Genomic DNA, 14434 nt, shown 5'->3' with positions numbered 1-14434 from the left:
AATGTATGCCAAATATTCAAAGCGTATTTTTCATGGGGTGCCACAATCATTGAAAAATCAAACGCATCTGTGCAACTGCTACAAATCCACAAAATGAATTGTAATACATGGTTTATGTCCCCAACCAAACACTACTGAACTATACTTGAAGAAAAAATATATTGTCCTTCTGTTATTTAAAACATCATTTGGCTCTAATATTACATATGTCAAATATTCAATAATACATATTGAAATATAAGCCTGGTGTTACAAAGTGTAGGTCATATATGTTCATTTAATCTGTAGTATAATTAAAAGTGTAGTATGAATGATAAAATTCATGTCGTTGTGACTTTTAGATTTCTGAGCGGTTTCATTTAAATCTACGGTAGTTACATAGTAGTTTTCTTGTTTTTCTTCTTTCTTATCGTTATTTTTTTGTCATTTCTTTGACAGGAAGATGAAATGATTTGGGATAAAGAAATTGTAGCGCCACTTTGACCAATGGAAAATATACCTCCATTTATATGGCCACAGGTAGAGTACAGCTATATCAGTATACAGTAAGACACACTTATAACAAACAAGCTTACAAAAAAGGAATGGTTGTAACATTGTGAGTTTTATTCCCCATCAAGCTAAGTCCCTCAGTAGGTCCTACCCTGGGGTGATTTGATAGTAATTTATGGAGTCATTGCCCTTTGCACTAATAATTATATTTTGACATTGTGAACGCGATAACTTATAAGTAAATATAAACCAAGCTTAATGAAACTTTGTATGTAGACTAACATTGGAAAGATCTCAGACGAGTTCGAAAATCAGCTTGATTTAAGTCTTAACTTAATTATGAAATAATTGCCATTTGCGATAATAATTATTGAACCTTGTGAACATGATAATGTGAGTTAATATGCACCAATCTTAATGAAACTTTGTATATAGACCTATTAGATCTATTTTCCTATTTCATGAACAAGACATCAGTTGGCTAGTAAATGACATAACTAATTTTTATCAAATATCTGGTGACTGTTAAAGGCCCATGGGCCTCTTGTTATAGAAAGTAAATACATTTCTCCCGACAAGTAAAGTCTTAACAAAGTCACTGGAGACAAGGTAAAGCTGTGCTACATTATATTTCTTTTCTTCACAATTTCATGCATACATCATGAAAATAAATTGGCAAATGAAAAAACCAACATCACATTTTCTTGTTATTTAATGCATGAGATTTGCTTACAAATTAACAATAACTTTGTGTGCTTGTTTATCTCAGAGTATCACAACCACAAGAAATCGATTAGCGCCACCTAGTGATTCAGAACAGAAAGCTTGGGACGAGGAACTGAAGAAACTAAGTAGCTTTTTAATTAATAATTGGGTATTTCAGCTCACCTTTTTATAAAAGAACATTAATTTCATAGGAAATAAATTAACTTTTCACAAAAGATAAGGTCTTAACTTGCATAGAAAACAGTTAATATAGGAAATCATTTTCAGAAGTTTTTGATTTAGTGAAAGGCTCAGTACATTTCCTAAACCAAAAGTCATAAGTTTATTAAAATGACTTTATGTATATAAGCATCAGAATATCTATATTCATGATCTAAAATGAAGTAATAATTACAACACCAAACTTATGCAAGATTTCTTTGGTAAATCCATTTTAATAGTGAAGGTTAAGTTCACGAACCTGCTGTATCCCAAATGGAATGCACTTTACCAGCCTAACCGAACCATACAAGTGTTTTGTTTCTTGAAGCTTACCACTTGGATGCATGATGGTGGAATGAAGATATTTCATTTACCAGCAAAATGTTTTCTTGTACTTTGTTGAAAACAAGACAAGATTATTTACTTCAATGTATGCCAAATATTCAAAGCGTATTTTTCATGGGGTGCCACAATCATTGAAAAATCAAACGCATCTGTGCAACTGCTACAAATCCACAAAATGAATTGTAATACATGGTTTATGTCCCCAACCAAACACTACTGAACTATACTTGAAGAAAAAATATATTGTCCTTCTGTTATTTAAAACATCATTTGGCTCTAATATTACATATGTCAAATATTCAATAATACATATTGAAATATAAGCCTGGTGTTACAAAGTGTAGGTCATATATGTTCATTTAATCTGTAGTATAATTAAAAGTGTAGTATGAATGATAAAATTCATGTCGTTGTGACTTTTAGATTTCTGAGCGGTTTCATTTAAATCTACGGTAGTTACATAGTAGTTTTCTTGTTTTTCTTCTTTCTTATCGTTATTTTTTTGTCATTTCTTTGACAGGAAGATGAAATGATTTGGGATAAAGAAATTGTAGCGCCACTTTGACCAATGGAAAATGTACCTCCATTTATATGGCCACAGGTAGAGTACAGCTATATCAGTATACAGTAAGACACACTTATAACAAACAAGCTTACAAAAAAGGAATGGTTGTAACATTGTGAGTTTTATTCCCCATCAAGCTAAGTCCCTCAGTAGGTCCTACCCTGGGGTGATTTGATAGTAATTTATGGAGTCATTGCCCTTTGCACTAATAATTATTTTTTGACATTGTGAACGCGATAACTTATAAGTAAATATAAACCAAGCTTAATGAAACTTTGTATGTAGACTAACATTGGAAAGATCTCAGACGAGTTCGAAAATCAGCTTGATTTAAGTCTTAACTTAATTATGAAATAATTGCCATTTGCGATAATAATTATTGAACCTTGTGAACATGATAATGTGAGTTAATATGCACCAATCTTAATGAAACTTTGTATATAGACCTATTAGATCTATTTTCCTATTTCATGAACAAGACATCAGTTATCTAGTAAATGACATAACTAATTTTTATCAAATATCTGGAGACTGTTAAGGCCCATGGGCCTCTTGTTATAGAAAGTAAATACATTTCTCCCGACAAGTAAAGTCTTAACAAAGTCACTGGAGACAAGGTAAAGCTGTGCTACATTATATTTCTTTTCTTCACAATTTCATGCATACATCATGAAAATAAATTGGCAAATGAAAAAACCAACATCACATTTTCTTGTTATTTAATGCATGAGATTTGCTTACAAATTAACAATAACTTTGTGTGCTTGTTTATCTCAGAGTATCACAACCACAAGAAATCGATTAGCGCCACCTAGTGATTCAGAACAGAAAGCTTGGGACGAGGAACTGAAGAAACTAAGTAGCTTTTTAATTAATAATTGGGTATTTCAGCTCACCTTTTTATAAAAGAACATTAATTTCATAGGAAATAAATTAACTTTTCACAAAAGATAAGGTCTTAACTTGCATAGAAAACAGTTAATATAGGAAATCATTTTCAGAAGTTTTTGATTTAGTGAAAGGCTCAGTACATTTCCTAAACCAAAAGTCATAAGTTTATTAAAATGACTTTATGTATATAAGCATCAGAATATCTATATTCATGATCTAAAATGAAGTAATAATTACAACACCAAACTTATGCAAGATTTCTTTGGTAAATCCATTTTAATAGTGAAGGTTAAGTTCACGAACCTGCTGTATCCCAAATGGAATGCACTTTACCAGCCTAACCGAACCATACAAGTGTTTTGTTTCTTGAAGCTTACCACTTGGATGCATGATGGTGGAATGAAGATATTTCATTTACCAGCAAAATGTTTTCTTGTACTTTGTTGAAAACAAGACAAGATTATTTACTTCAATGTATGCCAAATATTCAAAGCGTATTTTTCATGGGGTGCCACAATCATTGAAAAATCAAACGCATCTGTGCAACTGCTACAAATCCACAAAATGAATTGTAATACATGGTTTATGTCCCCAACCAAACACTACTGAACTATACTTGAAGAAAAAATATATTGTCCTTCTGTTATTTAAAACATCATTTGGCTCTAATATTACATATGTCAAATATTCAATAATACATATTGAAATATAAGCCTGGTGTTACAAAGTGTAGGTCATATATGTTCATTTAATCTGTAGTATAATTAAAAGTGTAGTATGAATGATAAAATTCATGTCGTTGTGACTTTTAGATTTCTGAGCGGTTTCATTTAAATCTACGGTAGTTACATAGTAGTTTTCTTGTTTTTCTTCTTTCTTATCGTTATTTTTTTGTCATTTCTTTGACAGGAAGATGAAATGATTTGGGATAAAGAAATTGTAGCGCCACTTTGACCAATGGAAAATATACCTCCATTTATATGGCCACAGGTAGAGTACAGCTATATCAGTATATACAGTAAGACACACTTATAACAAAACAAGCTTACAAAAAAGGAATGGTTGTAACATTGTGAGTTTTATTCCCCATCAAGCTAAGTCCCTCAGTAGGTCCTACCCTGGGGTGATTTGATAGTAATTTATGGAGTCATTGCCCTTTGCACTAATAATTATATTTTGACATTGTGAACGCGATAACTTATAAGTAAATATAAACCAAGCTTAATGAAACTTTGTATGTAGACTAACATTGGAAAGATCTCAGACGAGTTCGAAAATCAGCTTGATTTAAGTCTTAACTTAATTATGAAATAATTGCCATTTGCGATAATAATTATTGAACCTTGTGAACATGATAATGTGAGTTAATATGCACCAATCTTAATGAAACTTTGTATATAGACCTATTAGATCTATTTTCCTATTTCATGAACAAGACATCAGTTATCTAGTAAATGACATAACTAATTTTTATCAAATATCTGGAGACTGTTAAGGCCCATGGGCCTCTTGTTATAGAAAGTAAATACATTTCTCCCGACAAGTAAAGTCTTAACAAAGTCACTGGAGACAAGGTAAAGCTGTGCTACATTATATTTCTTTTCTTCACAATTTCATGCATACATCATGAAAATAAATTGGCAAATGAAAAAACCAACATCACATTTTCTTGTTATTTAATGCATGAGATTTGCTTACAAATTAACAATAACTTTGTGTGCTTGTTTATCTCAGAGTATCACAACCACAAGAAATCGATTAGCGCCACCTAGTGATTCAGAACAGAAAGCTTGGGACGAGGAACTGAAGAAACTAAGTAGCTTTTTAAATTAATAATTGGGTATTTCAGCTCACCTTTTTATAAAAGAACATTAATTTCATAGGAAATAAATTAACTTTTCACAAAAGATAAGGTCTTAACTTGCATAGAAAACAGTTAATATAGGAAATCATTTTCAGAAGTTTTTGATTTAGTGAAAGGCTCAGTACATTTCCTAAACCAAAAGTCATAAGTTTATTAAAATGACTTTATGTATATAAGCATCAGAATATCTATATTCATGATCTAAAATGAAGTAATAATTACAACACCAAACTTATGCAAGATTTCTTTGGTAAATCCATTTTAATAGTGAAGGTTAAGTTCACGAACCTGCTGTATCCCAAATGGAATGCACTTTACCAGCCTAACCGAACCATACAAGTGTTTTGTTTCTTGAAGCTTACCACTTGGATGCATGATGGTGGAATGAAGATGTTTCATTTACCAGCAAAATGTTTTCTTGTACTTTGTTGAAAACAAGACAAGATTATTTACTTCAATGTATGCCAAATATTCAAAGCGTATTTTTTCATGGGGTGCCACAATCATTGAAAAATCAAACGCATCTGTACCTCCATTTATATGGCCACAGGTAGAGTACAGCTATATCAGTATACAGTAAGACACACTTATAACAAACAAGCTTACAAAAAAGGAATGGTTGTAACATTGTGAGTTTTATTCCCCATCAAGCTAAGTCCCTCAGTAGGTCCTACCCTGGGGACAGAGGGGAAGGACTCAGAAGGGGAAACTTTGATGAAATTTGGCTTAAGTATCCTACTCCTCTTTAACCCTTGAGTGGATTCTAACCATAATTGGTGTGAAAGATCATATGAGCTAGTTTTGACCCTAGTGACAAAGGGATGGGGCTTCAAGTGTACACGGAATGGTTTGGTATATAAGGCTAAATAAATGTGTCATTGTATAAAATTTAGAATGGAGAAAGTACGAGTTTCATAGCAAATACGGTATTAGAGATAATGCGACTTTTCTCTAGAACACACCTGATGCCCCAAGCCATTGACCCCGATTCGGGACCCCTGACCTGTGACGTCACGAGGACAACGGGACCTACTCTACTCGCATAAGATAGAGTGGCGATTTTCTGTGTCTGCCATCTAATATAAACAATCTGTTTGTAAATATCGATTTTTACAGACACAAGTACCTGTGTACATGTCCGATACCTATTTAATATTATTCTCAATCACAGATATGAGTTTGGAATACGCTTGAAAATAGGGATTTATACCATGCATATATTGATGTACCTGTCGTAGATAAATGAACATTTCTGCACAATATTATACAGTGTACAACATAATGTGTATAATAATCCACGTACGTTGTAAATCTACGGTATTTGGAACCACATATACATGAATATTATGTAAGAGATTCTTGACTATGTTATCCAAAACCCGACTCGGGTCGTTGTACTGGTCAAACCCGCTTTACAAATTTCTGACTTTTTCATTTTAAACCTACCCATACGAATTAAGTTATGATTCTAAACAGAATTTTTTGCATATATGTAAATGCATCTACTAATTGCGTTATATCTAAAATCGATCCATTTTTTTGACGAAATACATTCAGCTTTCAAATAATACAATACATCCGACGACTTGTTGATATTTCGCTCAAGCTCATTTATTAGTAAGTTCATTTATTAGTGTCTTTAATTGAAAAAATAAATCATGCACGAGTCAGACGAAAAAAAGACTGAAGATGTCTATGTCTAATCCAAGTTGCAGATATCAAGTACAGAACAAAATCAGAACTGTACTTCCGAATAGCCAATGTCGTGCTGCGTTTATCTCTTTACCTGTATACTGCAGTAACTAAAACGCGTGGTCGACCGAGACTAATGAGGGGTCTTATAGACATAAGAAAGGTGTTTAGTGACCTGTCACGCTTCGTTGATTAGCTCACGTCAGGTGTCAAAAGTAAGATCACAGATAAGTTATCGATGGACAATCATTTAATTGCTGTATAATGTCATATTTGTTTACACTTATTAATCCTTGGTTTACAGTAAAATATATCATTCGAACATAACATATAACAAGTGTATAAATCACTAGATGTATACATAATTGTATATTTCAGAATGACCAATGTATACATTTGTCTCGTATATATATTTCTAGTTATATGTATATGTATTCTTATAACAGAAACTACAAGATTATTTACAAATGGCATGTCGAGAAAGAACAATGCAAATATGATGCACAATGTCATACTTTGATATTTCTGATAGTTGCTAGATTTTGGATATCCAATTCTTATCGATCATTATATAATACTAATAATGATAATCTATATAACCAATAAATGTACTGTTGAATATTGTTAAAATAACACATGTTCTCATACATGTACTTGTACATGTAGCTATAAAAGGAAGATAGACTCGTTACAGCTATAAATGAATTATGTATTTTAAATTCAATTTCTCAAGTGGTTTATTTTTTTTAATTTACTCCCCCTCCCAATTTATGTCTATGATATTTACGTGTATTGAACTATGAAATACATTTAACACCTTTTCTTTTCGTTATGCTGATTCTTGAAATCCATAGGCCAAGTGATTTTTTATTTATACAGAAACATATTCAAATGGATAATTATATGACCATCATTTTTCGAATTCGTCTCTTTTTATATGACATTATGAAAATTGAATATTTCCCAGGTTTGATAAAATTAGTAAGCTGTTAAAACAGAGATAAGATCTCTACTTAAAAGTTTTTACACAAGGTACACCTGGCTTATACCAGAAACATAAATAACTTATAATTTCCGCTAATCTACTTATGTATTTAGCATGATTTCACTTGCAATATTTCCTATTTTATATATAATTAAATCTTCACCATAACTGTATACTGTATATATATCTGTAAAATTCTCGTAACCCGGGCCCATTTTAGGAATACATATGTCCACCTTTGTGCTATAACCCCACTACCAAACACCTCACTGCCGTTGTCCTCGTGACGTCACATCCGGTTATTCCCCAAATCAGCGTGAGCGGCCGATTCCCTGATTAGCAGTTGATATACAGGTAAAAATCGAGCACTTCGGAGGGCGGTATCTCGGTACTGAAGCGGCCGATTTTGATGCGGTTTTCAACATTCTTGTCAGGAGATCAAACCGAATAACATATCTAAATATCATTTTCCATTCCGTGTACACTTTCAAAGGGGAACTTTGTTGAAATTAGGCTTTAAAATTTTACTCCTCCTTAATCCTGATCGGGTTACAACAATATTTGTCATGGAACATCTGTAGAAACAAATTATTCAAATGAATGACCTTGATGGCCATTCAAGGTCTAATGTGTAAAAAAGGCTAAAATCTTCAAACAACTTTTGTGAATATTTACGAGGTCTAGAGACATGATATTGGACCTGCAGCATACTAGGATGAAGGACTACCCAGTTTGTTCAAATGTGACTATGTTGTTTTGTGCCAGTAGTCAGACGACCGTTTAGGTGCATGGGCCTTTTGTTATTTTTGCGAGCGTTAACGAGCAAAAATTAAAGTTTGGAGAGGAGTTCCATACAATTTCATATGAAATGAACATAAATTTGTAATTATGTGATACAAAGTATCTTCATAACAAAGAACTTTACGTCAAAATCCAATAATCCAGCGGAGGCCGCCTTTTTGTCTTCCAGTTATCTTAATTCTGACATCAGGTAATATTTCCTGACGTCATCTTATTGTTTCTGAATTACATCACAATGAATTTCCAGCCAATGAAAATCGCCCCAGGTCTTATTACACTAAGTACATATTGATCAAAATTATTACACGGGCGAAATCACTGCCTATCCGATGAATTATGTAATAAATATTTATATCACATGGTTCAGTATATAGCAAAAGTGATATAACATTGACAAGTGAATTTTACAGATAATCCAACATTAATATATTGCACTCGCTCACCCCCCACCACCACCACCATTGCAAAAAAAGTTAGGGGTTGTGTGGGCTACTGTTTGTTTGTTTGATTAATTAACGTCCTATTAACAGCTATGGTCATGTAAGGACGGCCTCCCATGTATGGGGTGTGTTGCGTGTATGTTGTGCCAGGTGCGTGTTTCGGGAGACTGCGGTATATTCATGTTGTGTCTTCTTGTATAGTGGAACTTTTGCCCTTTTTATAGTGCTATATCACTGGAGCATGCCGCCGAAGACACCAAGCAACACACCCCACCCGGTCACATTATACTGACAACGGGCAAACCAGTCGTCCCACTCCCCTGTATGCTGAGCGTTAAGCAGGAGCAGAAACTACCACTTTTACAGACGTTGGTTTGTCTCGGCCAGGGGACAGAACCCAGAGCCTTCCTCACAGGGGCGAACGCTCAACCCAAGGCCAAAAGTGAGGCGGTGCCAAGGGAGGCATTAGGAAAGATTAAAGTCAGTTAGGAAGAAGAGAAAATATAAGATCCTAAATTTAGTCGCCTTTTACGATCATGCAATAGGGGCAGCAGGTACAATTCTAACGCCCTACCTGCAGGACTGGATATTCAGGTTGTATGTTCATCTGTCTATCTGTCCATCTGTCAACGATTGATAGATTACTCCTAGAGGGATTTAAAAGAACAAATAAATATACCTCAACATTTCGAGAGTGATACCCCATTAATACAAAGAAAATCATAAGTTTATCGCCTAATCATGAGTGGGTTTTGAGTTTTATTAGTTCAACGTCCTTTTAACAGCCAGGGTCATGTTTGGTTTGTTTATTTTTTACGTCCTATTAACAGCCAGGGTCATGTAAGGATGTCCCAGGTTTGGTGGTGCAGGAAAGCAGGAAGTACCCAGAGAAAAACCACTGAACTGGTGACCCATATTTTGAGGGCTTGTGGTAATATGTTGAGGAGACATCTTGAACACCTAGCCACCACAGCCCTTCGTTATCACGAATGAGGGTTGTAGTTGATACATAACAACAAAAAATGCATGATACATATAAAAATTTGAAATTTCAAATTAATCCTATTTCTTCATAAACAGAATATGGATGAGGATAATGAATCTGATGATGAAAGTGACAAAGAAGGGAAACTGTCAATGTATGACATTGAAGATGCAGTAAGTACCATGGAATTAGAATAAGAATAAGAATACATTTTTATAATGATTACACTGTATTCTCAGAATTTGTCATTTTATGTTTGTTTTCCTATCTTATTTGCCATTTCAGCATCTTTCTTGATGTATGGATTTATTAAATTGAATTTGAAGATTTTTAACTGTCCAATGAAACTTCTGCATTATTAGGCAAAGGTGAATATTAACTGACACTTAATTTTTTTTGCTGCAGATACCAATCCTGTATCCCACTCTGACGCTTCTTCCATCTGGTAAATTGCCAAGGTTTGTTTGTTTGTTTGTTTGATTCATTAACGTCCTATTAACAGCTATGGTCATGTAAGGACGGCCTCCCATGTATGCGGTGTGTTGCGTGTATATTGTGCGAGGTGTGTGTTTTGGGAGACTGCGGTATATTCATGTTGTGTCTTCTTGTATAGTGGAACTGTTGCCCTTTTTATAGTGCTATATCACTGAAGCATGCCGCCGAAGACACCAAGCAACACACCCCACCCGGTCACATTATACTGACAACGGCGAACCAGTCGTCCCACTCCCTCTATGCTGAGCGCTAAGCAGGAGCAGAAACTACCACTTTTATAGACTTTGGTGTGTCTCGACCAGGGGACAGAACCCAGCGCCTTCCTCACAGGGGCGAACGCTCAACTCAAGGCCAAAAGTGAGGCGGTGCCAAGGGAGGAATTAGGAAAGATAAAGTCAGTTAGGAAGAAAAGATAAGATCCTAAATTTAGTCGCCTTTTACGATCACGCAATAGGGGCAGCAAGTACAATTCTAACGCCCTACCTGCAGGGCCAAGGTAATTTTAAGAGTTAATGATAATTGAAAGATATGTTACAATTTAAAAGTTATGGAAAAGATAGAATAAATAACAAAATTGCAAGTGACACTGTCACCGTTATATGTATGAGCTAGCTATTAATTGGAAGTTCTAATACAGCTTATACTAGCTTATCCTGAACATTCCAGAAACACTGGAAAACAGAAGTACAGAAAACTGTAACCACAATAATACCTCAGCAACAATGGACGATCAGTTTCTTTGGTCCTATGTAGCATCAAATGTTATGGTACAGTAAAACTTATTCATAACAAATCTGTGGTTGATATAATGCAGTTATGTTCATACTTCGTAAAGGTTCTGTTGAGATATCTACATTGACAGTGTAAGTTACTACAAAGGACTATAGCGAAGTGGTTTTGTTGTACACTCTGATTCATGGCGTGGCTTTGAAGTTGCGCATGGCTTTCTGTAATCTCCAAAATTTCTGCAAGTCTGTACTTGGTCAGTTTTTGTTTAACTCATCTCGTCCAAAGGGCGATTGAGCTTATGTCATGAGGTGGCATCTGTTGTTTGTCCATCTACATTTCTTATCAATCGCTACTAGTATTCATAGAGTTCTAAATGGATTGTAACCAAATTTAGCCAGAAACATTCTCTGAGCAAGGTAGGGAATGAGAACAGAATTTGTAAAAAAAAATTGCTCTGACCCCCTTGAGCAGGAAGAATGGGTACCAATAGGGAAATAAAAGCTAAATCAATGATCCTGTATCCAGAACATTACTTTGCATTACAATACCCAGGGGTGAGCGATACAGGCTCTCTCGGCCTCTTGTTTCACGATATGCCTTCATTTGTACTATGAATGGATAATAATGATAGTTAAGTACCAGATAACACCTGGAGTATCAAGGATGATAGTAACTTGATATAGATGAAAGACTACTCACTTTGAAAATTACATGCAATTTTATTGCTTTCCAGCTCTTTTCATGAACAGTTTATGAAATTACCAAATCAAACACAAACATATGGATATGGTCTAATGGAGATTGAAGCAAAGGTACACCATTTGTTTGTTTAAATGCAATTTAAACTAGAAGAACCCTAAATAGTTTATTCAAGTCCCCTTTATGTCAGGGCTGTGTACTAAATGTTAAAATCTGTCATACAGTTTATGAGGAGTTCGCCAGACAAAGTTCTGTTGACAGACCGACAGGCATACAACCAAATTCCAATTGTCCCCCTTACTTTGTTGTGTGGGGTATACTTATTAATGATATCAGTTCATTTTTATACAATTAAATACTGTTATCAGTCTGTCTCTGTTAAGAAAAGTTATAAACGTATACGAGAAATTTCTTTGTCCGCAAGTTTTCCTTGTTGTTGAGCATGTATCTGGTAGACTGCAATGAAACGATGTATGTAGTATATTGATTTGGTAAGGATATAATTTAGGACCAAGATAATCTGATTAAAATACAGATCCTTATTATCACTACGTTAGATAAGAGGATCTGAGAAAATCCCATCAGGGGTCATGTCCAGGTGACCTTTGTAAATGGCCAATCAAATTGCTGCTGGCAAAATTTTGACAGTGAATTTCAGGGAAGGAATTAGTTTGAAAATCTGTCAGAATTATTTCCGTGTACGTAGTCATCTCGCCCAAAGAGCACAATAAAGCTAATTGTATGTTCGGTGTTTGAATTTGGTGTTGTGTAAGTCCTGGAGACGCCGGTGGGATTGGCGTTTTAGCTCCAGGTGGCCCAGCAGGTGGATTTTGTTGTGGTTTGTGTTGTGGCTTAGATGGACCCGACTTGAACCTGTTCGGGTCCCCAATGATTACTTTACAGGCCTTAGCATCAGCCATATCTGGGACATCATTGTCCCAGTTAGGCTTGTCAACCAAGGCCTGGACCGACGCATGTTTGACGGTGACACTGTCAACAGGCGTCTTTGCGCAGGTTATCTGAGCATAGGTTGCCACATTCAGGTCTGAACGCTCGACTATCCTCCGAGCCTCGGGGAAAGAGACACCTTGGGTATATTTGACCCGTAATATCTCCCTCTCCCGAGTCCAGGCAGGACAGGTGCGAGCAGACGCATCATGGTCACCCCCGCAATTGACGCAGTGACGGTTGACAATGTCACATTCGTCTTTTTCGTCGTGACCTTCACGGCCACAGTATTGACATACCATTTTCCGTCTACAATTGCTCTCATGATGGCCGTACCTCTGGCAGTTACGGCACCTCAATGGATTAGGGATGTAGACAGTGACATTGTAACGTTGGTATCCAACAGTTACGCTCTGTGGTAATGTTGGTGTAGCGAATGTTAAGATAAAAGTGTGTGTTGGGACCAAGCTCCCACTTTTTCTCGTCATGATGCGTTTAACATGAGAGACCGGAATGTTCTCCTCTTGGAAGTATGACAGTATGTCAGCCTCATTGTCATTGCGCAAGGCTGGGCACCTGATTACCCCCTTGCTGCAATTCAATGATGAGTGTGGTTTTACACACACACTGAGGCCGGCAAAACTGTTGGTTCCAAGGAGGTTCTCCGCTTGTTGCTTGCGGAAAACCTCTATTAGGAGATCACCCGATCCCAAAGGCTTGACAGATTTGACATCTCCAGCAATGCCTTTGATGCCCTTTCGCAATATTAAGGGTGATAAACCTGCAGTGGTCTTGCCACTCTGTGTAGAGGACATGACCAGAAACTGTGGGAATGTGTTTGTTGTACCGCTTTTTGTTTGTTGATTTGTGGTTGATTCCTTTTGGGGAGATTTTGGTTGTAGTTCATTTTCATTTGTAGTTCATTTTGCAGAAAATGCATTTGATTTAAAGTAAACGTAGTATAAAGGTCATCCGAACATGACCCTTAATCGGATTCTCTCAGATCCTCTATTGAAACGGAGTGGTTATAAGGATCTGTATTTCAATCAGATTGGGACTAAGAATAAGTTCCATAAGTTTGATGTGCATCAATGAAATAGTCTTCTGAAAAGAAGTATAAGGTCATCATCTGAAACAATCTAATTACTGCCACTCAAAGTCATATCAACCACATGCATGTAAAGGACTTTGTATCCAATGTTTTTGTTGTTTTGTTTTTTCATTACAGGCATTGATGGCAATCGAGATGTGGGTCATGAAGACGTTTTCCAAAATAATCCCAAGAGAGTATGTGAATTTTGCAAAAAAATATATATAAAAATGTTTTCCAATAAAAATGTATCAGAATGAAACTCCTTCATTTTGTTAAATAATAATGTGTTTTGATTCAGATATCAATCAATCAAATTTAAAATTTCAAAATCAAATCAAATCAAACAAGAGAATTTAACTTTATTCTTGATCATGTAATAAAGAGTTATTAAATTTCCAAAGCCCTTTACCCTTTTTGAAATAATTAAATTTTAAAAGAATTTTTGGAAAAAAGTGGTCAGACCTATAACCTGCATCAATACTA

At 35.2% G+C, this 14434-nt stretch overlaps 1 protein-coding gene across 1 annotated transcript in view; it reads left to right on the top strand.

Annotated features, from left to right (window-relative positions):
- The window catches only part of LOC138305600 (uncharacterized), a 31006-nt gene extending 19824 nt beyond the window's left edge, over positions 1-11182 (top strand). The window contains exons 12-16 of the mRNA XM_069245902.1: positions 1262-1366; positions 3107-3211; positions 10083-10160; positions 10393-10445; positions 11149-11182. Of these exons, the coding sequence (XP_069102003.1) occupies positions 1262-1366; positions 3107-3211; positions 10083-10160; positions 10393-10445; positions 11149-11182 (375 nt within the window). The remainder of the gene's footprint in view (positions 1-1261; positions 1367-3106; positions 3212-10082; positions 10161-10392; positions 10446-11148) is intronic.
- Positions 11183-14434: the final 3252 nt, after the last annotated feature.

The sequence above is a fragment of the Argopecten irradians genome, chromosome 13 (genome assembly GCF_041381155.1).
Source record: "Argopecten irradians isolate NY chromosome 13, Ai_NY, whole genome shotgun sequence".
NCBI classification, from domain to species: Eukaryota; Metazoa; Mollusca; class Bivalvia; order Pectinida; family Pectinidae; genus Argopecten; species Argopecten irradians.
The sequence above is the reverse complement of the archived record's forward strand: the minus strand, read 5'-3'. Positions and strand labels throughout refer to the sequence as shown.